Here is a 27168-nt window from a genome sequence, read left to right as displayed (position 1 = left end):
GATGATGGCATGATGGGATGCATGTATTACAGCTACGACATATGACTATACATGTTACAACCAAGGTGCCCAACCGACATACATTGCCGCCTGAGAGAGACAGAGAAACGAAGGAACAATTGGTCAGCAACGCGGGGACGGAGTGCGGATGATACTCACCAAGAAGCTGGGGCTGGTGGCTTGCTTAATCAGTGCTTCGACTTGACTAGGAACGGAAACTATGGTTCCTTCTTCCATTATACCACGGAGTTTGGCTTTGATGGGTCTAAGATTTCTGTCCGCAGACGATCTAATGTCCCTTTCAGACTTGCTCCGGCCCTTTTCGATTATCAGCGAAATCAAACAGTTCGGAAAAGGGTTAAAGACATACAGGTTTGGTCCATTCAACCAGCGGATCGTGTACGAAGGCTTCTAGAACACTCATTAAGGAGTCGCTATTCGACCGAAGAATACTCATCGTGATCTCCGCTGCTTTCCGGAAGACACCTTTGGATGACTGTTAGGCTAACTCTTGGTTTATTTACTCACCTTCCACTCCAGTAACTCCCAAAGCATCGACCATGTTGTGCGTCAATCGGAAAGGGACCCGCTCAGGAATATCAAACGTTTTACCCTGCGAAGTCTTAGCAGAATATCCACTAACGCGCCAACTTACCTTATCAAACAGACAGTTGAGGTCCACGTGTACAGTGTCTCCTGACAAGCCGTCGAAAAGGATGTTTTCGCCATGTCGGTCTCCAAGCCTAGGGGAAATCAGCGCAAGCATATTCAATGTACACTCACCCTAGCACGTATCCTATCATGGACATCACTGCCAGCGTACGCCCATAGGCTAGTCGACTTGCCAACCATGCTGATGGTTCCGGCCATGTAGTCAAGAACCACTCGTGGAAGACCGTAGGCGTGTACCTTGTTCGTGTCAGCGTAGAGGTCATCACATCGGTAGAGCAATCATGACCGACTCACCTCGGCAGAATAGTACTCGTGAAAACATTCGTGAGAACTTCTGAGTTCTGTTTACGAGCGTTCTCCGTTGTAGTGTGGATGTCGTTGGTCTGTCATCAGCATGGCCAATCTTTAGCAAGACTTACATAAATCTTCTTGCCATAGCGAGCGTAGCCTTTCTCGAGAATACTCTTCAACGCATAGGTATTGGTAACCCATTCCAGCAGCCCACATTCCTCGTTGAGAGGCATCACCGCGTAGGTACGAATATCTGATCCCATATCAGCTCTGATCCTTGTCGAGTAGGCGGAACTTACAAAGTTGCCGTCTTCGCGACTCTGATGCGCTTTTCAACAGCTTGTTAATCATCGAGTTGAGGTCCATGAGACGGGCGTCCTTTCGGAGATCATCGTGCGGTTTGCACAAGAACGGGTAATTCTTGCCGTCGGTGCCGATAAATACCAGCTTCTTCGGCTTTTGTAACGATTGCATCACCTCCACACGGTCATCGAAACCTGCTCATCAGCGTAAATACCAGAAAGGTGAACCCACCAGCTATCTCAACAGGTGCCGTTGGGAAGGGGTTGTGAGACTTGATCGTCTCCGATGTCGTAGGTAGACTGCAGGTCAAAGCATCTTGCAAGGGGAGAATCATCCTTGTCCTTTTGAGCTCGCTGGGACTCAAGTACGGGAAGCGGTCCTTGAGGGAAAATTCCTTCCTTTTATCTTCCACTTGGTCGTCCGTGAATTTGAGTAATGCACTAGACAGCACATTCGCGTCTTTGACCATCATGGCCACACCGTTGTCATTCGCCTGGCATTAGCGCAGCCCCTGGGAAAGTATTGCTTACCTGAGCACGGCTGAGCACCGACAGACACGCTTTCTTCCTGTCTGCTCGTTTCGACTGCATCACCCCGACTGTGGGCCACAAGGCCTGCTGAGGATACGTTCTGATGACACCGGCCACAATCTTTTTGAGAACAATACCGACCTCTCCGTGGGGGTGCAGTATACGCGATATGATTTGTGGGAAAGCAGTGAGGAACTGACATCAGCTGCTTTCTTTGCATGCTGGCTCACCTGATAGGGCGGAAGCGTCTTTCGCGACCTATCGACCAGATTGGTGATCTTGGTGAGTTGTGCCCCCATCGCATCGTGTCTGGATATCAGCACAGCCTCACAGCGGCCGAACCTACTTCTTCAATTCTTTCGATTCTCCCAGATCAAGCCATATGGTAAGCATTCTTGGCATGGTCTGGTAGATATATTTAACTCCATGCTGCAATGCAAGGACATAGTTGAAGCAGGTATAGTAATGGAAGGTCGCCCTGAACGTCAGCGCTGCACCATGCTTCTTCACTCACATCTGCTCCGGCGAGCCAGTCATGCTATCGTAATAATGCCCAAGATGATAATACGGCGATTCGAGACTTAATGTCAGTCAGATGTCAACGGGGATGCACTCACTTCTCGTACAGGAGAATCGCTTGTTGGTACCGATTGATGATAGCATTTGGTTCGAAGCGGTCGGTTTCGTTGGCCCACCGCGCGACGAGTAATACCGCCTGAGGTTAGCGAAAGTCACAAATAGTCACTCACTTTTGCCAGATTCCGGTCTCGAGCGAAATCATCGTCTCTGGTCAGATCGATAACTGAGCCGTCCTTTCTAGCAGGATCGGCTCCGAGTAGAGGAATCAAGGTGTTTTGCAGATCCGTCAACGCTTTGAAAACGCTGCCGTGAACTCGTAGGAGTTTCGCCTGCTGTACAAAAGCAAATGGCGCTTCTGCTTCTTTTGCTTGCAGGGTCGCGCTGTACGCCGTCTGTTCATACCCGGACTTTCGAGCGATCTTCGAACTTAGGATCCAAGCATCGCCAATTTCAGGGTTGAGTAGCGGTGTGTTGACTACACTGTAAGCAGTACGGCGGATGCTGAGAATCGCCTCTCGCACTCGGAAGGCAGGCGACGTGCTAAGGAACCTGCTTTTGAAAGATTTGGTGAGACTTCGAACGTGCTGTTGGATGATGACGTTGCGGTTGTTGCTCTTCGGCGTGATCTCGATCGATTGTTTCGCTTTGTGAATCATGGCGATTTCGTGCACGAGATGCAGCTGCAGCAGCGGTTCGTAGGCGTGTCCGTATTGCTTGCCTGTAATCCCAACTCCGAGATCCCGTCTGACCTGTGTGAGCACCGGAGCGAGGTCTTGATTTTCGTGCAATGCGAGTAGAGCGTGACCGACAGGTGGACCTTCGCTTCCGATCTGCTTGACGGTATCCCAATCACCGATGATCCAAGCGGCTTCAGCCGCAAATGGAGCCAGCTCCGAAGCCCAGGTAGGGTAGCGGCTAAGGACCCCGCGAATATGGGTGCGAAGGGTGTCTAAAGTCAGCAATGTTCAGGAAAGGAAACTCACCATAATGACCAAGATTCCTTAGACATTTGAGGAGACCGACATGCAAGGAAACATCGTCCGGAGACTGCTGGAGACGTACTTCCCAACAGCTTTGGGCTGACGTCCACCGCCCTGTGCTTTCGTGCTCCCTGATCTGATGTTCGAGAGAAGGAGAGATAACAAATGCTGAAACCCCTTCCATGCCATCTGGCTCGTCAAGCTCGGAGTAAATTTGATGTAAACGCTCGAAGTACGTCTGCAATTCTGTGTTTTCACGTTTCTCTCTTCGTAGTTGTACGATCCGTTGTTCGAAGCTCCGAAGTGATCTGGCGTAGGCCCTGCTCTGAAGGGCCGCGTTGGCCATCAGTTCGGTTTCGATGCTCGACAAAACTCCCTCGACGATCCTGGTGATGTCGGTACGATCGGATTTGGCGACTCGGTTGAGTCTAAGCCACTTGCTGAGGTGATCCATCAAGTCGAATATGACCTGGGCGCTGAGATTACGCTTGTCTGCTGACCCCGTCGGGTTCACTTGATCTTGGAGGACGGCATTGATTTCCAAGCATATCTCATCCCGGTAACTTGCATCCCCTGAGAGCAACACACTCAGAACTAGGTGCGGCAGAATATGGTGGGCGACGGTAACGTCCTGATTGCGAAGGATACCGCGGAAGACTCCGAAAATCATCTTGCTGTCGCGTACTGGTCTGTCGTGTCCAGGCATCGACATCACTTTGCCAACGAGATCCGTAGCCCAGCGTTGAAGCCACTCTCGATATGTTGGAGAATTGGAATATATGGGGTGAGGGAAGGACTTGACGGTTGCATCAGAAATGGAAAACCGGGATTCCAACAGTGGTGTGAGGGTTTCGAGCTGATCTTTTGGCAGGCTCTGCCAACGGGTGAGAGTGCCGGCATGGACCTTGTTGCCAGGATGAAGGATCTTTGGTGTGAAGCCGCAGAACTTGAGGAGTTCTTGTATAGCGTAGGCGAGATGTGTTTGGTGCTTAGTGTCGTTGGTAGCCCGGAACGCGTCGACGAGCAAATCACGTACGAGATGCAACGCAAAGTCAAAAGACTCCTCCTGATCGGTGAAGTTGGATGTAAGGGTGATAGTACCGCTCTCGGCGCGAAGTCCAAGTCGGTCAGGATCGAGGGCGCCCAGCATGCCCATACATTCGTAAGACAAGTCACGCAGCTCTTGACAGTCTCCATCCCGAGTAGCGGTGGATAGGAGACTTGACATGACCCGAGCGGCGATCGAGTCGAAAGTATCGCCCCGTACAAGCATGTGTAGTTCTTCTTCATTTTTGGCAATTAGCAGCTTGAGTTCGTTCAAGGAGGCAGTTGCGATGGCGATGTTCTTGCTATTGACTCGATCAAGAACCTTGCTGATGTGCAAACGTAAGGGCCAGTTCTTCCGATGAGCAGTCAGACGAGCCGCCGCTGATCGCAATTCAGGAATATTGTCCATCCCCACGACTTCCTCGACAAATTGACTGAGGTGCTTGACATTGCCGGCAATCTCATCAATGATCTGTATTGCGATAGTTCGTTCGACGGCATCAAAAGTCGGCCAATTGGCGACTAGCGCGCCAGTGGTGCGTCCAACGAAAGGCCCGACGTCTGCGTATCGAAGTGTTGAGATGAATAGAGACCAAGTGCGGAGAGTTTCCTGGCGGAGTTCGCTGATACCCAAGGTGCTCTGAAGACTCGCCATGATCTGTATGTTAGCCCGAACATCGCAAGATCACTCACCTGCGGCGAAAACGATGCCATGGAATCACCAACGAACCGAATAAGAGCCCCAAGACTTCGGATGATCTTGCGCTTGAACTCGACCGTTTTCTTTCCAAGGACGTCGTGTAGCATGTCGTTGAGCTGAGAGATCACACCGAGCATAAGGGGTTTGAGGAAGGCACCCAGGTCGGAGTTTCTGCCATCTTGTTGTGCTTGTGCCTTTTCCAGCGCAGTCTTCGCGGATTCCCGTACCGATCTTTCCTCGTCGCCTAGTTCCACCACCAGCATCACCACAAAGTCCACGATACAAGCAGTCATCAAAGATGCTGCTGATATGACTGGTTGTGCTTTGGGATTGCCGCTGGTCATGTTTTGAATCAGGGTGACAAGAAATTTTAGGCTGTTGTCCGTCTGTTGAGGGTGAAGAAATACTCGCGCCAGGATATTCGCGATGTTGTCCATCAGAAGCACACCTAGTCGTTCCTTGACGATACTTGCGACATGCTGAAGAGCCTCTCGGTTGCGCGTAAGGACCAAAGCCGGAAGAGTGTATTGGAGCGTGGTGCTGAGGAAATTTTGACGCGTAAATCCAATGAATTGCATAGTCTCAGCAATCATGTCAGGTGACCGCGCTAGGTTCTCCGCGAGAAGGACGCTGATATCTTCGAGGAAGGGTGATATCAAGGTGTAAGGTGTTTTGTTGTGATGTCTGGTGAGGCCGAGTAACTACACAGGGTCAGCTATATCACACAGAATTAACTCACCTCAGTGTAGGCGAGACTCCTTAGTGGCGCGCTGGATGACCCAAGCTGACGAATTAGCATTTGGAGTACTACCGACAACGCATCCGGATTGGCTTGTCGACCGATATCGCCTGTCACCAAAATGGCCGTTTCTTTGATAACCAAAGGGGAGTTGAACAAGCCCGCCACCTTCTCTAAATATGCTCTCCTGTTTCTGCTCGCTACCCGCTGGTCAGGATGTTCTGACTGTGCAGCGAAGAGGAGGGACAATATTCGCCTAACATTAGCGGCATACTCCTATAGAGTTCACTTACCCAGCAGCAACCCTAACAGACCGTTCCGAAGCCTTGAGACCTTGGAACACCAACTTTATGATGCCCTGGCGACTTGAGAGCTGCGTACCGACAGCAATCGTTCGAAGGGGAGTGTGGTCGAGGATCCTGGCCAAAGATTGCAATGCCGCCAAATCTGCTTGTCCGATTTGAATCCATACGTCGAGAAAGCTTTCTGACAAGCTGCGCAAAGGCGACTGTCCATGTTTTTGACACCCGGCAAAGGTACACACAAACCTGGGCATGACTCCGGCAAGGGCAGACAGGTCACTATTTGTCAGTATTGGTCCAGAACCCTTGAGCACCTACCGGCTATTTCGGAGCGATTCCACAACGTCTCCTTCCATAGCGAAATCCGGTATCACTTCTGTTATTATGGCCAACGCCTCGGCCTCTTCTTCACTTCTCTTTCGCTTTCTAGGGTTTTCTATCCTGATACCGCCTATCAAATCCTCGAGACGGTCAAGTCTGCTAGGATTGTGCGCAAGCTCGTCCTTCCATCTGACCAAAATCTCGCTGTGAATCAAGTGGCGTATCGTACCGGAAGACAGTCGAGGAGGTATTGGTGCGAGGAGGAACAAGGCGCATGAAAAGTCGACTTCGTTACTCATCCGCAAGGTATCGATTCTGCGATATAGCGACCACCATACTTCGCACCGCAGCACCTCGTCACTCTGAGCCAAACGGTCGTAAAAGATGATTATAGCCTTTTGGAGATTTGCATCTTCGACAATGGAGAGGTTCGCGACGAACAAGCAAGCTTTGGTGAGCTCATGGGGACGGGTCACACTGCAAGCAGATGCCGCATAGAGGGTGTACCGAGCTTGAAGAGAGGTTGTTCGCATAAGGCGGCTTGCTTGGGATAACTTGGCACAGGCGTCGGCTGTCATCGTGTCGGTGAATGGTAGTCGTACAGAGAGGATAATCGAGAGGGTAATGAGAAGTGTGTTGGGTTCGTTGGGTAGGTCTTCAAAGCCATACATCTTGGTGTTGCGGCTGTCGAGGATATCTATAACAATCAGTCATGACACAGCTCAACGATAACCCACCTTGACAGAATGTGTTTAGATATCCCAGAGTCACTGTGACGCGCTTCGGACCCTTTGCCCAAGTGGAATCATCGTCAGACATATCTTTTCCCAGCGCATAGATCACGTTGACGGCGGAGGAGATGAGTTCATCAACCAAGTTTTCATCCTCCAATCGAAGTGCCGCATAGACGAGTCGTGGAAGCAGCCATTGGAAGAAGGGAATATGAATGTCACCGTCTATCTGATCGAGCAGAAGATTCGGATGGATAGCAGTCTGTCGCTTCAGGATCGTAATGGTGTATTCGCATTGCTGGATGTTGGGAGGAAGGTTCCGTTCTATCGGTTTCAGGATACAGTTTTGGAACAACACTTGAACTAAACGTCGATATCGAGAGGGTTCATTGTCGTGCCCTGATGGCGTAAGTCCCTCTTTGATGAGGTTCTCGAGGAGCTCCTGACCTGTGGACGAGTTCTCCACATCGTCAGGAGGAGCCATGGCTGTGATCGACTGCTATAAAACGTTTTGTCAGAAGGGAGGATGTGGGAAAGCGATACCCAGGAATAGTTGACTGGACTTGTTCAAGAGATAACTCGCTCGAGTGGAGGTCAAACAGACAACTCATTTTGACGCGTCCAGCTGCAAAGTCACGTGGTTTCAATTCAACTCAACTGCCTATCGATCTGATTCCGTTCTACCCATCGCTCTCCCCTCGTTGACTTGCGCTTCGTCGATTCTGCCTGTTGTCGAGGGTCTTTCTGACCTTCGATAACGCTGGCTTCTTCACTCACGTCGAACCGGATCAGATCGCACGTCTGTTAACTATATCACAATGTCCAAAAAGTCCGACCTCTTGGTCAGGGTCAGATATCTCAACCCTCTACCGAATCCTCCTTTTCCTCCCAAACTCCTCAATGTGTCAACCGATATAAATCGTTTAGGGGAACCGAGTTATCTCGACCCTCTAGCGGCGAGTACACCACTTCCTATGCTAGTCGACTCGGAAATGGGTATGCCCCTCGATCTCAACGCATATGATGGAGTGTGGGAAGGGAAAGAGGAATGTGAGTGGCGGCTTCTTTTGAGCTTGACTGACAATGATCAGCTCTTAACCCTCAACTGGACGCTGGTCGTGTACACCACCCTATCGACGTAGCCCTTCTTGCACCATTCAATGCCCCGCCCGCGATCAACGGAGATGCCAAACCCGCTCTCACTACAGATGTGTCGTGGATGAGGAATTCGAGCTATTTGACCAGGAAAAACAATGCTAAACGACGAGAAGCAGCAGAGTCAAGGTGAGCGTTTCTAAAGCAGACCCGTGCTGACCAAAATAGAGCCGAGGCAGTTGTGGATGCATCCGAAGCAGCGCAGCTCATGGCCATTGACAAGAGTTTCTCCGATATACATGCTCAAGAAGCAAAGGATATCAGACATCCTGATAGCAAGAAGAAGGCATTGCGAGTAGTTGAGGTGAGTTTCGGTTGTGCCTAGTCTGTTGCTGATAGCCAGAGCTACGACATTCTCCCCGACGACGACAGTTGGCCCAACTCGTATATGATCATTCGATTCCCCGAACGGCCGACCGCCGCGACTGCTCTGGTCAGTCTAACATTCCTTTTACGTCCCTAGACTTCACACTGAAGTTGTCCCACAGAATCCCGCAGCAGGGGCCTCTTCACCGAGACTGGCCAAGGCCATCATGCGACCTGTGGTGGATGACGAACAGCAGATGATGGAGTTCTATCTGCCGCAAGAAGAACATCTCGCCAAATTGGACGATGCTTACGAGAGAGCGGTCGACAAGGAACCATTGGAGAACATCTTAGCCTTGTCCGCGGAGGATCCGCTCGACCCTAAGATTGACGAGGTCTTCCCGGTGAGTGTTGTGCCCAATGTGTAGAAAGATCTGGTGGCTGATAACGCACTGATGCAGAACGCTGTTTATGATCGAATTCGAACGTACGAGGTGGTGTCCGCCAATCCTCCAAGCAAGGAGGTTCTAGTCGCATTCCAAGAGGATGACGAAGAGACCGACAGACCGAACAAGAGACGCAAGGGAGTATATTACAAGCAAATCACTTTCCGAACTTTGCTTAGAAAGACGAGAGCCAAGGTAGGTTTACTCTTAAGTGAGCTCTAAGCTGACGTTTAGCGACGTGGCGAGGTCGAGACAAGAGGCGATCTTTGGGACAAGACGCGTGTTGGCTTCAGAATACCTGAAGAGAGGGAGGTCGAGGATCGCCAGACGGCTCGAGGACAAGTACAGGACCCTACATGGGCCAGTGCCGAACTACGACGTCTACATGGAGGGGACAACATGGCAGAAGGTCAAGGAGAGGCCATTGACGATGAAGAGTTGGTGGATGAAGGCGCTCAACAAGCCGAAGCAGCTCTGGACGACGTGGACGAAGATTGATCGATCTGTAACATATGCATACAACAATGACACCAAACGTGGTCCATCTATTCGTCTCCGAGAATCTCTCTGATTCTTTGTACAATATCTAAATACGCGGTTGTAGCTGGACTGTCGGGATATTCGTCCAGGAAGCTCATACCCTGATCACAAGTCATTCCTATTCTCGGATCGAGGGGGACTTTTCCCAACAACTCGATGCCCAACTCTTTCCCCATCGCTTCCGCCCCACCTGTTGTGGGTGCAAAGATCTGACTTTCTCCTTTGCAGTTGGGACAAACGAAACCTGACATGTTTTCGACCAGACCAAGGATGGGAATACCGACTTTTCGACAGAAGTCAATTTCCTTTCTGACATCCTGCAAAGCCACTTCCTGTGGAGTGGTGACGAGAACCGCTCCGTCTATCCCTGTCTCCTTGAGATATTGTACGATAGAAAGATGTTCGTCGGATGTTCCGGGTGGTGTATCGACGATCATGTAATCGAGATCTCCCCATTCGACGTCTTTCAAGAACTGTTTGATCAACCCGTTTTTCTTGGGGCCACGCCATATCACAGCGTCCGAATTGGAAGGAAGAAGGAATCCGATGGACATGACAGCGAGATTGTCGAGGGCATATGCTGGTGACCAGCCGGAGGAAGAGGTGTGGATGGTGGATGATGAAAGACCCATGAGAAGGGGAATGGAAGGACCGCAAATATCGATATCCATAATTCCGGTCTAACCCATCATATCGTGAGCCTTCAACTTCATCCAGGTCATTTATCAGAGGTCGGGACTCACTTGACACTCCTCATCTGCTGCTAGAGCCCATGACAGTCCAGCTGAGAAAGTACTCTTACCCACTCCACCCTTCCCTGACAGCACCAACACTTTCCGCTTGACAGATCTCATCCTCTCCCTGATCAAAGGCAAGTCCGGATCGGGTCCCTTGGGTCCCTCGGCACATACAGACTGATTCGGACATCCTTCACATGCATCTGCTTTTCCTGCTAATGTAGATTCGACACCCTACAAAGAACAATTCGGTCAAGAACAGTTGAGAAAAAACTTAGTCATTATTGACCTACTGGGCAATGTTCCGGTGCATTCTCGGGAACGGTGGATGGAAGGACAGTCGACGATGGGCCGAGAGGCAGCGGTGATGGTGGAGGTAGTGGTCTTTGAGTTGCTATCATTGTGTACACTATGCGACGATAGAAGAAGAAGAATGATCGCAAGAACACAATTCAACTTGTCTATTGCTTACTGATCTTTCCAACGACTCTTCGGCCGGAGGTCGCCACCCGGAACCAAAATATATTGTTGCTTTCTGACCTGGATCTTTCTTTGCATGCTTGTATTATCTATAGCGACACGTACATCTAATCTCTCCATTCTATGCTACATTTAGTCTACAGAAGAGTAGGATCATATACATACACTCTACGCAGCGTTCTTCTCCAACTCTGCAATTTCGTTGACCCACGCGGGATCCTCTCCGTGCTCCTTGGTGTACTTGTCGTGCAGGACGAGCTGGTGCTTCCAGAAGCTGCAAAGCTCGTGGCCTTTGACAACGATCTTGTGGTTCGGTTGGTCCTTGCTGAGACGCTGGATGGCAATGTCTGCAAGGGTGTATCGAGAACAATTGTTCAGACGCAACATAGACCATGGAGTGGTGGTCGTTCCCTCTTCGATATAACCGAAGATGTCAAACTAACAACAGGGTAAGTACTCACGCTCATGTCGGCAAATTGATGTGTGATTAACTTACCCTCGATCTGCCAACGTGAGCGCTTCTGGCAAAGAGAAGACTTGCAAGGTCCTTGGGGTAACCGTGGAAGTTGACAATAACGGGTTTGTCGGCAGTGAAAAGACTGTCAAATGCCTCTTGAGAAAGGGCGTGCGGGTGTACACCGGTAGGACCGAGGATGAGAAGGTCGTTGATGTTAACGACCCTCACCTTCACACCGTTGTTTCGCAAGATCGCAGCAGCGGCAATGACCTCGAATGTCACCTCCACACCACATCCGACGAGAACGACATCCGGGTTGAGGCCTCCATCTGAGGAGTATTTTTCCCATACGGATGCACCGGCTATACAATGACGGTCGGCCTGAAACCGTTATCGTCAGCTTCGGGCGCTATGTTACTTGACATAGCAGCTCACCTCCTCGGCGTTAAGCCATCCTCGAGTCGGGTTCTTTGAGCCGACAACCAAGTTGATGTCTACATGTCAGATTGTCTTCATCATCGTTTCACTCACTGTTCTTGGATCTGAGGCAATGGTCGACCGTGGCGACACTGGTATTGGCATCCGCAGGGAAATAGATCCTCGCCAAATGACGTGGAAGAGAGATGAAAGAGCTAATGAGCTGTTAGACATTAGCTCATTAGCTAAAGTTTAGGGATTACAAGGTGTTAAACGACGTACACCAGGGTTTTGATGAGAGTAACCTGAGGGAAAGTATGAGCATCCACCACATCGTCGATCAGCCTAAACCTACCATTGTGCTCCTGACGCCAAAGTGTACTGAGAACGATAGTAATCGTCAGCGCTGGTCGACTTCATTTTCGTTAGAGTATTGTATTCACCTGGTTTCGATATAGGTCAAGCCGGCCACATCGCCTCTCCAGTTCGTTTCGAGGGCCATCTTGACGAATTTGGCGTATTGCTAACAATAGAATGGAAGTTAGCTCCGTCTTGGTAGCGTATCCAATTACTGACCTCGATCATGGTCTGGACGATACCGAGGAAACTGGACAGCCGAGTTAGCCACACCAAATGAGATTGATCTTGAGATACATACCTCTCGTAAGAGGGGAAGAGAGCGTGTCTTCCTGTAAGTGTATATCCTTGCATCCATCCTTGTAGGGTGTGCTCCGACAGCATCTCGATGACTCGTCCCCCGTTGTTGGCAGTCTATGGGGAAGTTAGCCTGGGTTCGTTTGCTATGTGCCATTTTGATCAATCACCTCTGGATCCCACTGGAAGTTCCTGTGTGTGACTTTGAAAGCGTCATCCAGCTTGTTGCTGGTGATCTCGTCCGGGGAGAAGATTCGGAACGAGTCCGAGTTTAACTCGATGATCTTGGCAACGTAGGCGCCAACACTGGAAACATCCTGTCAGCTCAAACTCTCATATCTGACCAGGATTGACTCACGCCTTCATGTTGGAAACCTCTTTGTCGGTGCTGTGAGTGTAGTCCTTCCAGTTAGGCACATTGAGAGGCTTGAAGCCTCGGTATGTGGCCTAGCGCAGGCGCATTAGCGACGGCTCTACCATGCACATCAATCACTTACATCGACCATACCCATCCTCTTCTGTTGGTCTTTAGGAATGATTCGTAATGCTTTGCCGTCGATGATACCATCTGCCTTGTTGTGGGAGTTGTGAGCCTTCGAATGAGTAGAGTCCACTTCGGTGTGGAAGAGCTCTTCGGGACCGTAGGAAACGAGCCATTTTTCGAGTAGTTCAAACTCTTTGTCGTCCTTAGCAGCGCCGGGAAGGGGTACTGTAACCGCCGCCATCATCAGCACCGAACGATGCACGATGGAGCCGCACGTACCTTGGTGTGCTCGCCAACTGCCTTCAATAGGGTTTTCGTTCAGTTTCCGAGGTCCTGTCCAGCCCTTGGGAGTCCTCATGATGATGATTGGCCACCTAGGCTTCACAATGGGTTTGCCCGATCGAGCAGCGGTTTGGATCTTCCTGATCTCTTGGTATGCCCACTCCATCGATGCTGCCATGTTATAATTGATAGCGATATCATGGTCACGATCGGATCCACCTCCAGATGTCGCGTCTCCGTACTCGACGATGCGAACTTGGTAGCCGTAGCCAGTGAAGAGGCATGCAATCTGGCGGTCAGCTCGGTCACAGCAGGTGGTCAACCCACCTCTAGGTCGTCCATGGTACCAGCGATAGTTCTCTCGCCGATCTATAAGATTATTAGCTTTGTCACAGTGTAGCGCACTAAGTAACACTTGCCTTGAAGCCGTTCACGTGAAGAATAGGAATGACAGCTCCACTCTCGGCTGGGTCGAGATACTGATAGTACGACGAGATTAGTACCTGAGGTCAATGACGCGATGTCCATCACTTACTTTGTGAGCATGCCAAGCAGTGGCAGTTGGACCAGTTTCACTTTCTCCGTCACCGATCACAGCAACACAAATGTGGTCTGGCTTGTCCATGACACTGTGGTGTGTCAGCTGCGCATTCCAGGAAGCAATCGTGATTACTGACCTGCCATATGCCACAGCCAAGCAGTAACCGAGTTCACCACCTTCGTGGATAGCACCAGGAGTCTATCCATAGATAGCTATGTCAGCAGCTTCTTACCAGGTCCATGTCATCAAACGGGGGTTATTACATACCTCGGCGTTCACATGACTGGGGAAGCCACCAGGAGCGCTGAAAGCTCGAATGAAGCTCTCGAGACCTTCTCGGGACATGGGGTACTGGGGGTAGAATCTGTGGTATGCCAAGTCAGCGTTTATAGAGAAACACGATGACCTACTTACCTGGTGATTGCACCTTCCATGAACAAGGTGGAGAGAAGAGCAGGGGCACCATGACCAGGCTAGAAGCGGACAGTCAGTCAAATCACAATCCACTGCGCAGGTGTAATAGGCACTTACACCAGTGAGGAACATGAAGTCTGGCACATCACCCTCCGTCTCATGAGTAGTGATGAGGTTGTTGGTATGAGCGTAAGCAAAGTTGAGACCGGGACATGTTCCCTGTTGTACGTGACGTCAACAGATGACCAGTCAAAGGATGGTCGTACACTACACCTACCCAGTGACCTAGGAGACGTTTTCGTACGTCCTCCTGCTCGAGTTTTCGAGTGAGCAGACCGTTGTCTCGAAGGAAAATCTGATCGCATCGTAACGTAAGTGAGTGAGGGGATACGTATATGATCTATGACACATACCTGAGCAGTAGAACTGAGATCGAGAAAACTTAGGGTCAGGACGAGTCTTCAAGTTGTTGTGTATGCACTCACAGATAATTGGCTACTCTTTGATAGGCAAGGAGACCTTCGAGATCGAGGGCATCTCCCTTCTTCAATTCCTCGATCTTATCATCGAGGTTGATCAGAAGTTGGTTGACGAGCTCAGCAGGGAGTGAAGAGGCCTTTGGTGGGGTAACCGAATCGAATTTTCCTGCCGATGAGGCAGCAAGACCTGTTGTTGCCATGATACTGAACGGATTATTAGGTGTGGTTGTGAGTGCTTGGAACAGGTAGAGAGAGAAGATGAAGAGATGATAGATTTATGATGTATTTAAGCTGTACCATCGTTTATTTTCAACCAGAACCAATCTTTGCAGCGATGACTTCATAATCGAAACAGTAGCAGCAGTAGTGACGAATATAAGTATGATGTATCAGGCCAGGCACGTGGCCCCTCTCCACGTGAGAATCGTGTGGTGCCACGTTTTTGGAGAACGCTTCGGCTTCTTTGTCTATTGTCTTATTGTTCTCCTCCTCCCTCCACTTCTGCCTGTTTTCATTCAGCCAGCTATCCCAGAAACGACATACCTACTCTTTCAATCTACATCACTGTTAATTAAACCTACCGTAGTGATCCGAGTTGAAAGATCCATACTATGGTGAGGTTTGCCGGGCGGAACAAAAGGATCTAAAGACTGACATCTCCATCAAGGTCGAAGTTGGCGCATACATACCCCTCGGGGAACGCAGTGTTTGGAATGATGTTACGCCCATTGCCCAAGATGATGGACCGAATCCTGTCGTTCCCATCATGTACTCAGCAGAGTGTAAGTGACCCCGCGTATTGCTCGGCCGGAATCGGCGCTGATAACGCTACAGATCGCGACGCGATGGACTACTTCCGAGCGATAGCTGCGTCTGGAGAGAAGTCGGAGAGAGCACTCGAGTTGACGGAGACGGTCATCCGGATGAATCCAGCTCATTACACTGTCTGGTACGTCCTTGATGCTGTACCGCTTCAACAATCAAGGCTGAATATGTTTCGCTAGGCAATATCGAATGGCGACGTTACTGGAGCTGAAGAAAGATTTGGAGGAGGAACTACAGCTTATGAATGCGTTTGCTGTGGAGAATCTCAAAAGCTATCAGGTCTGGTGAGTACCACTTACAGTCCCTGGCTATCCATCTCGTTCGGTGTGCTTATAGTCCTGCATACAGGCACCATCGTCTCTTGCTCCTCACCCACATCTCCCCCCAAGACCCATCCTCAGAAATCGATTACATCCACCAAGCCCTTCTCCCCGATCCCAAAAACTACCATACCTGGGCCTATCTACACTGGTTATACTCTCACTTCTCGACGCTTGGGCGCATCCCAGATGAGCAGTGGAAACACGAGCAACAGTGGTGCGAGGAGATGTTGAGAGTAGACGGGAGAAATAACAGTGCATGGGGATGGCGTTGGTTCCTGCGAGTGGCTCGGCCTGGTGCCGCGACAAGTCAAGCAGACGGAGTGAAGGAAGAGCTGAAGTGAGTGATTCGTCTCTTTGGCTATCACCGTATTGCAATGCTTATTCTACTTATAGCTACGCGTTGAAAGCGATTCACCTCATACCGCACAACGTTTCAGCTTGGAACTATCTGCGGGGATTGCTGAAACACTTCAAACTGCCCCTGACACCTCTCCTTCCCGCCGTAATTCCATACACAACACGTCCGTCCGCGACATCGGTGGAAAGCTCATCAACATTCGACTTCCCTCTCCCATCAGACCCGCTGCCGAATGACACGCCACTTCCTGTTTCTTTGGCGCTTGAATATCTTGGAGACTCGTTGATCGAGCAAAATCAAACGACAGAAGCAGGACAGGTGTTCGAGGAGCTGAGTCTCAAGTATGACCGTATGCGTGCCGGCTACTGGGAGTATAGAAGGAGGGAGTGCGTAGAGGAGTAGCTTAGTGTAGTGTAGGATTTATGTTTTCTCGGTATTTGGCATCGCATATGCATTTGCTTGTTCTTATCTAGATTATTAGCTAGATTACAGTATGTGCCTCCACTTTAAACGATCACCCTGCTCGATCATAAAGTGTGTAGCAAACACATTGTGCCTCTTTACATTTCAAGTCTTTCTTTTGAATTCTACAGAGTTTGTAGTAGCTTCATCACGTACGACCGTGCTGGTATCCAACATGTCATCGACACGCAAAGACCCATACCTTCACCAACATTATATCCTCTTCTGGTCCTGGGAAGTGACACCAATCAATCCTATATCTCTCGCATGTTTCTCCCAGTGGTTCCCCGCTTTGTTCACCGACCCAACCCATCCAAACCTCTTCTTCAAGACTACCGAACATCACATGATGTTTTCCAAAGCTATCCTTTTTGACGATCAAGAAATTGCGAAACAGATCATTGACGCTGAAACACCTGAAGAAGCCAAAGCTCTCGGAAGGAAAGTGAAAGGGTTTGATAGAGTAAGATGGAATAAAGTGGCTGATGAAGTGGTGGAAAGAGGGAATTATCATAAATTCAATCAGGATGAGAGGTTGAAAGCGATCTTGTTGAAGACAAAGGGGAAGACACTGGTGGAAGCTAGTCCGGATGATAGAATTTGGGGAATAGGATTCGGGGTTGACGAAGCAGAAGGTAAAGAGGATCAGTGGGGGGCTAATAGGTAAGGTTTTTGCACACCTACCATGAGTACATTGCTTGGTGAACGGCACCAAGCAACGCGTCGTGGTCTTGATCGCATCTTTGCTGATAGATAATACAGGATGGGGCTGGCTCTGACCAGAGCGAGAGAAAGGTTGTTGAAAGATGGAGAGAACATGTATCGATAACGGTATGTCGCTCATCCACGAGAACCCATGCCCCTGGATGTTGTGTCGTATCCATATTGCCATTCATCAATGTATATATTACTTTTCTCGTGCAGCAGCCCATTTTAAAAACCTGATGAAAACGTATCCCATGTTCGACCCAAATATTCTGTGAGATCCTGTGAGTCCAAAGCGACTCTCATCCACACCCTCAAGAAATTACAACATCTCAAAACCCTCGCTCAACGACGGTGCTTGCAAATCACCCGTCTCCTTCTTAAACTTTTCAAATGCCTTCTTTGTCTCTTTCGCAAACTCGCTATCCGACAAAAACTTGGCTCCGATAACCGCGAGACCTTTTGCGACTTTCATCGATAATTTGTGCGCTTCGGGCTTACCTGCTGATGCGGCAAAGCCTGCTGTGTGATTGCCTGCACCGACCGGTGATGGGATTTCTTTAATTGTTCACGTCAGCCAAAGGCTTCATGCGCATCATCGTGTCGGTGCGATGGAGGCTCACCGTAGCCCGCGGAAAAAGAAGGGACTTTGTAGGTCACATTGCCTATCGTGCGATATTATCAGCAGATTGATGGAGGCGTATGACGCTCATCACTTACCGAAATCCGTACTGGCAGTGGTCATGCCTTCGGTCGCGATCTTATCTCCAAATGCTTTCTCCATGAAGGAGGCATACGACAGAGAGAGCGGCTCGTTGTTTCGCATGTCGGCGTATACCTCTGCAGTAGTGACAATGTCACGGTATGAGCCTACCGATACCGCCTAATCTAAGGATCCTGATTGGTCCTAGCTTGTACTTACCATCATCTTTGGCCGAGATATCAATCGAGCAGCCAGTGGCTCTGAGAGAGGACTTAGTCAGTACCTATTCTTTGGGTGGCTGGCCCTAGAAGATCCGACCCACTCCGCCGCAGATTGGAAACAAGCGATCGTCTTTTTCCTGAGCGTCAAACAATCCTTCACGGTCATCGCACGAGTGCTATAAGACACCTTTGCATCTGTTGTGCAATTAGCAATGATGGGATGAGACCTCAATCACGCTTCATACTTACAGCTTGGAATGATGTTTTGAGCCCATTGTTCGCTACCTTGGATGATACCGTGTACTCGCATTGTGGGTTCAAGCTGTTGACGGAGCATCGAGACGGCGGTATCTGAGACACGTAAGGGTCAGCGTGGGCTTGATATGGTAGTCACGGTCGTAGCTTCACTTACAACCCTGAACAGCGGCGTCAAGCGCGTTGATACCCATCCAAGGGGCGGCCTAATATATTTCGCTATTAGTGACCTGAGCTGGGACCCCCTACAGACATATTGGGCTCACCCCGGCATGTGCCCCACGTCCGTGGAACTCGATATCAAATCCGGCGCGAGCGAGACTACGTAGTGCATGAACGATCGGCATGTTGCTTTAACTGGTGTCATCATTCGTACTCACGAAGCAGGACCACCGATATGAGCACTCCCCGTAAAGGGTGTTGGGCCATAGCCTCCTCCTGGATGAGCCATTGCACAAGCATCGAGATCGTCATACAGTCCTTCTCGGATCAAGATGACCTTTCCACCACCTCCTTCTTCGGCTACCGAAATCACGCCTCGTCAGTCACTAGTGTCCAATGCAATAATATATATATAAGCTCACCTGGTGTACCGATAAGCTTGACTGTTCCGGCGATGTTACACGCTTTCAAAGCGGCTTTGAGTCCGACTGCTGCAGCGACGCCTACTACGGCGATAAGGTTGTGTCCACAAGCTGCATTGAAGCAATCACGACTCTCATCAGCTAAATGAAGAGAAAAGTCTATATAGAAGCAAAACACGAGACATACCATGACCGACATTTGGTAAAGCGTCAAACTCGGAGTTGAAGCCAAATACCCTTCCACCCTTCCCATGGGTGTAAGTAGCTACAAAGGCAGTAGGTAATGAGCTAGGGTTGGTGAGTGTGAACCCGAGTTTGGTCAAAGCTGAAACGAGATGTGCGTGTGCTTTGCTACGAGTCATCCATAGATGTAAGTGACTTCCTGACCTTGTTTGTAAGGTCGCTAACTCACACTTCCTTGAACATCAGTTCTGGGTTATCTACAACGGCCAATAGCTCGTCAGCCAAGAGTCGTTCAGGGGAAAGCGACGCAACGCGGTCGACTCACCGTGAATAGCCAGATTCAACGCTCTCATATCTTTGTCAACAGCATCGATCGCTTCGAATACTGCATCTTGTATCTCGTCCGATACAAAACTAGGTGTTGGAGGGACGAGATCCTTCAATGACTCGATAGTCTGATTCACCAGCGCTTGTACCTCCGAAGGCAGCGCGTTGGTAGGTGACGATTTCATTCTGGAGAAGCAGTTGGAGCAGGAGTGTATGTCTAGTTGATTCTTTGATCAGAAGGAGACGCGAGGATGTACAATGCAATCGATAGATGGATAAGAATCCCCCGTCCTCTTTCTCTTTCTGTGAAGGGAAACCCATACGAGCTAAGACACCGACGATTCGTTCGAACGATACGACGGTTTTAGCCGATGTTTGCTTATCGCGGTTGAGTAGTAAAGTTGCGGTCATCACCGCTGATTCATGATCCCGAAATAGCAATAAATACACGCTCCGAATGGCTTCTGGACATGCTTAGAGGACACTTGGGCATTGTCACGATACGATGTGTAAGACGTCAAATGTTCATCCATGCAAGGCATGCTAAAATGTATATATAAAAAGTAAAATAGTAGAAACAAGGTACAACAAAACAGCGACTATCCCGTCGTCAACCAATCTCCGCACAACTCAGCCCATCAAGGGCGGAGCGAGCCGTGCCCAACTCCAACTCAATGCAAGTTTATCCGGAGCACATGACACAAGCGTCCTTGTTGTCGATGCTGCACTGAAGAGCAGCCTCAGCTCTCTCCTCTGCGCGTCGCTTGGCCTCCTCGTATGAAATCTCCTCCTCCTCACTAGGTCCAGGGCTGCCTGATCGTGATTCACTGGCAGCGAGGGCGGGCGAAGGAGCGGTCTTGGGGACAACGTGGGAAGAAGCAACAGTCGCAATGCTGACTTGCTTCAAAGGCGCAACGAGACTGTCGGCAGATGCAGCTGCAGAGGTAGACGCCTGTTTACTGGCAGCGGCCTGAGACTTGGCCTGTTTGAGGGTGCTGGCGTCGATGGTGAACTGGATGGCTTGGGCAGAAGGTCGTGTTCGGAGGTAGTAGATACCAGTCTTGAGTCCTCGCTTCCACCCGTAGAAGTGCATGGAGGTAAGTTGGGAGAAGGAAGGGTTGGAAAGGTGGATGTTCAAGGATTGAGATTGGTCGATGAAAGCTCCTCGATCAGCAGCAAGGTCGATGACAGCCTTTTGGGAGATCTCCCAGACAGTCTTGTAGATAGCCTTCAGCTCGGCAGGGATGTTGGGGATGTTCTGGATGGAACCACCAGCGGCGATGATGAGGTTCTTCATGTTGTCGTCCCAGAGGCCGAGATTGATGAGATCTCGGAGAAGCCAAGGGCAGACGACTTGGAAGTCACCGGAGAGAACTCGTCGGGCGTACAACATGGATGTGTAAGGCTCGAAGCTGAAGTGGGATGTTAGCGAGATTCGGGAAACGGGAAGTAACGATTGACTTACCATTCGTTCCAACCCAAGATCTGAGATGTGGAGGCTGTGGGCATGGGAGCAACAAGGAGAGAGTTTCTCACACCGTGCTCAGCGATCTTGCCTCGGAGCTCAGTCCAGTCCCAAAGATCGGTAGGAGTTCGGCCCCACAGGTCGAACTGAAGCTTGCCCTTGGAGATGGGAGAACCTTCGTAGGTCTCGTACTTGCCAAGTTCTTGAGCCAATTCGGTGGACGCCTCAAGGGCAGCGTGGTAGATGGTCTCAAAGATCTGGATGTTGAGCTCCCTGGCGGAGGGGGAGTCAAAGGGCATTCGGAGAGCCATGAAAGCGTCGGCAAGACCCTGGACACCAAGACCGACGGGTCGGTGTCGCATGTTTGAGTTTCGGGCTTCAGGAACAGGGTAGTAGTTTCGGTCAATGACTCGGTCGAGGTTCTTGGTGACAACCTTGGTAATCTCGTGGAGCTTCTTGAAGTCGTAGACTCGCTTCTCCATGTCGACGAAAGCGGGAAGGGCAAGGGAAGCAAGGTTACAGACGGCGACCTCATCGGGAGCAGAGTACTCGATGATTTCAGTACACAAGTTACTGGACTTGATGGTACCGAGGTGTTGCTGGTTGGACTTGGAGTTGGCAGCGTCCTTGTAGAGCATGAAAGGAGTACCGGTCTCGGTCTGAGCCTCGAGGATGGCGAACCAGAGCTTCTGAGCCTTGATGGTCTTCTTACCCTTTCCGGCCTTCTCGTAACTCTCGTAGAGCTTCTCGAATTCCTCGGAGTGGACGTCGGCGAGACCGGGACACTCGGCAGGACACATGAGGGTCCAGTCACCGTCGGCCTCGACACGCTTCATGAAGAGGTCGGAGATCCAGAGAGCGTAGAAAAGGTCTCGAGCTCGAACCTCTTCTTTACCGTGGTTCTTTCTCAAGTCGAGGAAGTCGAAGATGTCGGCGTGCCAAGGCTCAAGGTAGATGGCGAAAGCACCGGGACGCTTGTTACCACCTTGGTCGACGTATCGGGCAGTGGCGTCGAAGGCTCGAAGCATGGGAACGATACCGTTGGAATAACCATTGGTACCGGCGATGTAAGAGCCCTTAGCTCGGATGTTGTGGATGTGAAGACCAATACCACCGGCAGTCTTTGAGATTTGAGCACAAGTCTTAAGGGTGTCGTAGATACCATCGATGGAGTCGTCCTTCATCGCAACGAGGAAACAAGATGACATCTGAGCGTGGGGAGTACCAGCGTTGAAGAGCTGCAAGGATAACGGTTATTAGTCAGACTTCGGTTGATCAGAAACGATGATGGCTTACAGTAGGAGAAGCGTGGGTGAAGTATCTCTCGGACATGAGGTTGTAGGTCTCGATGACCTTCTCGATGTCAGCGCCGTGGATACCAACGGCCACTCGCATGATCATGTGTTGAGGTCGCTCAACAATCTTGCCGTTGATTCGGAGGAGATAAGATCTCTCGAGGGTCTTGAAACCGAAGTAGTTGTAGGCAAAGTCTCGGTCGTAGATAACGGCGGAGTCGAGGACATCCTTGTTGTCCATGACGATCTTGTAGACCTCATCGGAGATCATGGGGGCATGTTTACCGGTCTTGGGGTTCACCCAGTGGTACAAGTCGGAAACGACCTGGGAGAAGACCTTCTTGGTCTCCTTGTGAAGGTTGGAGATGGCAATTCGAGCAGCAAGGATAGCGTAATCCGGGTGCTTGGTGGTGAGGTAGGCAGCGGTCTCAGCGGCGAGGTTCTAGGGATTGAGTCAAATCAGCTCAATGCTAGAATTGCAAGTGGTATCGTCACATCTTGACTTACGTCGAGCTCAACAGTTCTATATATACAAAATTGATTGCAAGTCAGCGGTAAGTTCGTGTAGAGGGCAAGACTGATGCCTACGTTATACCCGCGTGAATGCCTTGCACCACCTTCATAGTGATCTCTGCTGGCTCGACGAAGTTGGGGTCAAGACCATATGAGAGTTTGTTAATCTGTAGTGGGAAACGCGAGGAAGGGGGAAAGGTGAAGAGCGCCACGCTGTCAGTTTCGGTACACGGAGTGACTAGGTATCAAGCGACTCACTCGTGCAGTGACCTGTAAGATGGAGGGAAAAGAAGCAGGATGTCAGTATGCGGAACGATCGGATTTGGAAGTTGGGGAAGGGAATTGAGAGGTCGGCGCGTACCTTGTCGAAAGCCACTATGGTGAGATGTCAGTGCGGGATCTACTGTATAACCAAGTGGAAACACGTACCAGGCTCCTTTCGGCCATCACGCTTGAAGATCCACATCACCATCTTGGCGGTGTTTGTCTGTGTAGTAGGGGTAGTAGCGAGAAAGACAGAAAAAGACTGGAGAAGAAAATGAGAAAAGACTGTCACGACGCGATGAGTCAGCTTGACTGTAGTGGGTTCGTCTCGATTCCGGCACTATACTCACGTTCGTCAAGTAGCGTTCAATGAGATGTCTTGATACAGGTCTATGATAAGACTCGTGAAGATGATAGAAGGGGTCTTGGAACAATCAAACGAAACAATTGGAAGATTAGAAAGAGAGATGTTTGAGAAGAAAGAAAGAGGGAAAATAACATACTCATCCCTCGCTCCCTGCTTTTCAAACATTTCATTCTGACCGTACCGACGCGACCTTCCTCCTCGAATTTGTTTACGTAACAAGCTCGATCCGCTAATGTTGACGCGTCCATCGGGACACGGGGTGAGGATCACAGAAAAACGTCGCGTCCATCACGTCAAAAGTCAGGTGAAGTTTGCTAAATGACACGTCGCGTAGGAGTAAGGGTCTCTCTGCGTCGATGCATGGAATGATTGCTCAGCATCATCCCATCAAAAGGTGGAGGTGGATAAATACATACATACATACAGGGATACAGTAGATTCTCAGGGAATAACGCAAAGTTGGGAGTGGGATCGTGTGATGAGCCCTCCCCGTGTACATGTCTGGACTCATCTGGTGGCTGGTCGTCATTGATAACACGATGGACCTGATATTTAGTCATCATGCTAACGATGCCAGTCATGGTTCATTTCACTTGTTTGTCTCCAGCGTCTACAGAGGACCACTTAACGAGAGAGTGAAGCACTGGGCTAAAGCTTGTACTGCACCCCCATCTTCATATCTGGCAATTGCAGCTCGGATCACGCGAGAAACACGTATACCAATATGTACGGTGGCATTATCACCGTAGATACCTTTTGCCTCGTCTTGAGCGGTGGTTGGACCCGTTCACTTGAAGGAATGCCTGAGCACGTGATCCGATGTGCTACTTATCTGATAAGGGCGACTAGGAAGGCAGACAAATTTGGTGGGAATACTTATGGTGACACGAACTCCCGGCCGAAAGATTGCGACAGGATTTTACCTTGGCGTTCTGTACTTCAGTATGGCGTCATTTCTGACTTCCACTCGATCATCGGTATGACCATACTTTGACGGGTCACGGGACTTGGAGGTGGTCTCTGATTTCCAGGTGTGGTATGGACTGAAGACAGCAGCCGACAGCTGAGAAGAACCAGAGATGATTGTAATATCACATCCTTATCAACCGTAACAGGGACGTTGATGCGACTTGCAAGATCATAAAGCTAACCCCTGGTAGTCCCGAGGTTTAGGGCAGATGCTGACCCTTGACCTCAAGTGCACACTTCATGACAGTGGGCAATGACGGAATATACACTTTCTGCGATGCAATCCAACAACCCACCGGAACGCCGCACGGGAGAGCGACTGAGTGTTATTCGGCCATAGACCTCACTTAGGCCTGGGGTCTGGCCTCTGGCCCAATAGGCAAGCAAGTATCCCACCTCGGTGGCCAGTGGTAAGGGTCTCGACGTTCAAGTAAACGCAGATACTACCGAAAGCACCGTTTCTGAAGCCAAGAGCCAATGAAGGGTATACATGCTGAATGAACGAACAAGAAAGAAAAGAGTAATGAACCGCAACCAACCCCAACATCCTCCAACTCTACCTATCAGATCTCACTCTAAGCCTCAACCTCTGACTTTCTCTTCTTCTTCTTCTCCTTTTTCTCCTCTTTCTCCTCCTTCTTTTCCTTCTTCTCCTTCTTTTCCTTCTTCTCCTTCTTCTCCTTCTTCTCCTCCTTCTCGTCTACCTCCATAGCCTCAGACTTGCGTTTTGACTTTTTCTCCTTCTTGTCCTTCTTCTCCTTCTTACTAGGTGTTTCGGCAGAAGCGACAGCAGATGGGACACCACCAGCAATCTTGGCAAGCTCAGGGTCAAGAGGTCCCTTGTTGGCAGCAGCCGCTAATTGATCTTTCTCTACTTGCTTCACGGCCTAGTTATTGATAAATTTGTGCGTAAGCAGTTGCCAACTTGTTGTGTACCTGTATAAACTCACCTCGGAGACCTCAACGTCATCGATGTCACCCTCCTCATCATCGTCATCATCGTCATCGTCACCGAGATCAGCAGCGATAGCAGTCAATGCCTTTTGGATAGCATCGGCGTTCTTGGAGACGGGTGCACCAGTCTCGAAGAAGTTTAATCTCTCCTCAACCTGAGCTCTCAAAGCCTCTCCAAACTTGTTGGTGGGGACATCTGAGAAACAATCGATTCGGCAAGCAATGGAACATTTGTTGGCCAAGAATCGAGAGATTCGACCCTTGTGCTTGGAGCCCGCTCGGCCGATGAAGGTGGAGTGGTAGATGAGACCGTACTGTGATAATGAAAAGTTAGTGCGATTTCTTTGCTGCCGCGAGAAACAAATGGGCTCACTTTAGGTGTGTTACCCTTGGTCTTCAAGGCTCGGAAAAGAGCCTTCTCAGCACCAAGGATCTGGACTGTTGAGGCGGGGTATTTGGCCAAGTTGGTGAGGGAACCGCTACGAGACCAGAAAGTCTACGTCAATTATATATCCAACAATGCAAAGGAAGATTGCACTCACGCATGACTGATCAATCGGGCGGCAATAGTCTCTCCGATCAAGGCTGACAAGTTGGGAGCGACCACGTTCATCTTCTCGATCAAATATCTTCTCAAGCTCTTCCTGTACTCAGCGAGCTTGACCACTCTTTCGGCAAAGTTGCTGATGTTGATCAGGTCGATCTCGTTGATGTCACTTCCCATACTGGCCCTGGCGGCGTCCAAAACGTTCCTGGCTCGTGTTGCGTCGTCTTCGAGGATCGCTTGCATGTCCTCAAGGGATGCTTCGGAAAGGGTTGCTCGGTCACCAATGAGGACAGCAAGGAGAGCGTATTGATGAGCGTCGGGGACGAGCTTGTAGAGCTCGGGGAAGTGCCATCCATACCATTCTCTCACTCGCATGGAGAAGGTGTTGAGGTCTTTGTCGAGTTGGTCGGAGAGGGAGATGGCCTGGATGATCATGTTGTCGGATCGGTTGACGTTGAACTGTTGAAGTATGAGTAAGTGTGTCGTTTGAATGGAAGTAGAACATCCCAACGTACCTTCACTTTGCCTCGAGAGTAAGAGTGACCGAGACCAAGCTGAGCAATGGCAACATCACCCTTCTGCATGTTGGTCAAGATCTTCTCCTGATGTAATCTGATACCTCTGATCATCTCGAGCGCTCGCTCAGAAGTGTCACAGGGGATTCCCATCTCTCCCTGGATGGCACCAGCCAAACCTCTCTCAGTGACACCGAGGATGACACCGGATTGCTTCTTGTTGTTCTTGCCGGCAGCGTTGGGAACGATGAGATTGAGCAAGGATTTGAGATGGGGGTTAAGGACACCTTCTGAGACATCGTTGGCATTTTCGAGAGCTTGAGCGGCGGAAGTGAAGGGGACGAAGGAAGCAAGTTGGACCATTCGAGAGAATGTACCAAAGTCGGCGATAGAGTCTTGCAATTGCTTGGACTTGGCAGCGACCTCCTCTTGCATGGAGACGGTGAAGAGTCCGTAACCCGAAGCGCCCTCAAAGAGGACATGGGTAAGAGAGCCGGACATGACGATTGGTTTCTTCTGGTCGGAAACCTTTTTGCTATAGAGATGATTTAGTGAGGTCGAGCTGCGAATGTGTTCCTACAGGTCGATGAAGGGTTATGTCTAAGGGAGATTTAGACTGTTCAAAAGGTTTTCAACGATACCTATAGATGGATGATCTTCAGTAGTGAGCAGTGAGAGGAATGCAGCGAAGGAAAGTTGCAGCGAAATAAATTTCCAAAATTGTTTTCCCTCAATTTATCCCGAAT

General features: G+C 50.0%; 9 protein-coding genes across 9 annotated transcripts; 3 read left to right on the top strand and 6 right to left on the bottom strand.

Annotated features, from left to right (window-relative positions):
• Window positions 1-54: 54 nt before the first annotated feature.
• On the bottom strand, window positions 55-7679 carry CI109_103565 (uncharacterized protein; the record flags this gene model as incomplete). Its single annotated transcript, XM_065967312.1, has 18 exons — window positions 55-90; window positions 160-318; window positions 371-486; window positions 529-613; window positions 656-743; window positions 808-909; window positions 967-1013; window positions 1092-1216; window positions 1263-1419; window positions 1481-1759; window positions 2027-2105; window positions 2311-2376; window positions 2532-3243; window positions 3359-5042; window positions 5096-5786; window positions 6135-6335; window positions 6462-7119; window positions 7202-7679. 18 exons carry the CDS (start codon window positions 7677-7679, stop codon window positions 55-57), a joined length of 5763 nt encoding a protein of 1920 aa, XP_065823384.1.
• A 334-nt stretch (window positions 7680-8013) lies between these two features.
• CI109_103564 (uncharacterized protein) lies at window positions 8014-9600 on the top strand (the record flags this gene model as incomplete). The annotated part of the gene is made up of 6 exons (XM_065967311.1): window positions 8014-8245; window positions 8287-8479; window positions 8690-8783; window positions 8839-9060; window positions 9118-9297; window positions 9349-9600. The coding sequence occupies 6 exons, from the start codon at window positions 8014-8016 to the stop codon at window positions 9598-9600; spliced, it is 1173 nt and encodes a 390-aa protein (XP_065823383.1).
• A 47-nt stretch (window positions 9601-9647) lies between these two features.
• Window positions 9648-10780, bottom strand: CI109_103563 (cytosolic Fe-S cluster assembly factor NBP35; the record flags this gene model as incomplete). The annotated part of the gene is made up of 3 exons (XM_032005681.1): window positions 9648-10322; window positions 10386-10613; window positions 10673-10780. 3 exons carry the CDS (start codon window positions 10778-10780, stop codon window positions 9648-9650), a joined length of 1011 nt encoding a protein of 336 aa, XP_031859928.1.
• Window positions 10781-11027: 247 nt separating this feature from the next.
• CI109_103562 (uncharacterized protein) lies at window positions 11028-14787 on the bottom strand (the record flags this gene model as incomplete). Its single annotated transcript, XM_065967310.1, has 24 exons — window positions 11028-11297; window positions 11356-11697; window positions 11752-11810; window positions 11887-11956; window positions 12016-12038; window positions 12089-12114; window positions 12177-12256; window positions 12310-12340; window positions 12392-12504; window positions 12558-12693; window positions 12746-12834; window positions 12885-12959; window positions 13002-13096; window positions 13151-13394; window positions 13481-13522; window positions 13573-13632; window positions 13689-13782; window positions 13831-13892; window positions 13962-14058; window positions 14109-14167; window positions 14226-14327; window positions 14386-14463; window positions 14522-14534; window positions 14594-14787. The coding sequence occupies 24 exons, from the start codon at window positions 14785-14787 to the stop codon at window positions 11028-11030; spliced, it is 2454 nt and encodes an 817-aa protein (XP_065823382.1).
• Window positions 14788-15353: 566 nt separating this feature from the next.
• On the top strand, window positions 15354-16495 carry CI109_103561 (uncharacterized protein; the record flags this gene model as incomplete). The annotated part of the gene is made up of 5 exons (XM_032005683.1): window positions 15354-15369; window positions 15422-15536; window positions 15592-15696; window positions 15761-16072; window positions 16129-16495. 5 exons carry the CDS (start codon window positions 15354-15356, stop codon window positions 16493-16495), a joined length of 915 nt encoding a protein of 304 aa, XP_031859930.1.
• Window positions 16496-16730: 235 nt separating this feature from the next.
• CI109_103560 (uncharacterized protein) lies at window positions 16731-17222 on the top strand (the record flags this gene model as incomplete). Its single annotated transcript, XM_032005684.1, has 1 exon — window positions 16731-17222. One exon carries the CDS (start codon window positions 16731-16733, stop codon window positions 17220-17222), a length of 492 nt encoding a protein of 163 aa, XP_031859931.1.
• Window positions 17223-17582: 360 nt separating this feature from the next.
• Window positions 17583-19718, bottom strand: CI109_103559 (uncharacterized protein; the record flags this gene model as incomplete). The annotated part of the gene is made up of 13 exons (XM_032005685.1): window positions 17583-17818; window positions 17884-17925; window positions 17981-18100; window positions 18183-18223; window positions 18286-18379; window positions 18434-18535; window positions 18597-18645; window positions 18706-18760; window positions 18820-18961; window positions 19024-19134; window positions 19211-19374; window positions 19436-19463; window positions 19532-19718. 13 exons carry the CDS (start codon window positions 19716-19718, stop codon window positions 17583-17585), a joined length of 1371 nt encoding a protein of 456 aa, XP_031859932.1.
• Window positions 19719-20215: 497 nt separating this feature from the next.
• CI109_103558 (ribonucleoside-diphosphate reductase, alpha subunit) lies at window positions 20216-23278 on the bottom strand (the record flags this gene model as incomplete). The annotated part of the gene is made up of 7 exons (XM_065967309.1): window positions 20216-20945; window positions 20999-22236; window positions 22295-22735; window positions 22801-22816; window positions 22882-22973; window positions 23168-23181; window positions 23236-23278. The coding sequence occupies 7 exons, from the start codon at window positions 23276-23278 to the stop codon at window positions 20216-20218; spliced, it is 2574 nt and encodes an 857-aa protein (XP_065823381.1).
• A 1703-nt stretch (window positions 23279-24981) lies between these two features.
• On the bottom strand, window positions 24982-26923 carry CI109_103557 (uncharacterized protein; the record flags this gene model as incomplete). Its single annotated transcript, XM_032005687.1, has 5 exons — window positions 24982-25293; window positions 25357-25674; window positions 25734-25839; window positions 25903-26366; window positions 26423-26923. 5 exons carry the CDS (start codon window positions 26921-26923, stop codon window positions 24982-24984), a joined length of 1701 nt encoding a protein of 566 aa, XP_031859934.1.
• Window positions 26924-27168: the final 245 nt, after the last annotated feature.

The sequence above is a fragment of the Kwoniella shandongensis genome, chromosome 6 (genome assembly GCF_008629635.2).
Source record: "Kwoniella shandongensis chromosome 6, complete sequence".
Lineage (NCBI taxonomy): Eukaryota > Fungi > Basidiomycota > Tremellomycetes > Tremellales > Cryptococcaceae > Kwoniella > Kwoniella shandongensis.
The sequence above is the reverse complement of the archived record's forward strand: the minus strand, read 5'-3'. Positions and strand labels throughout refer to the sequence as shown.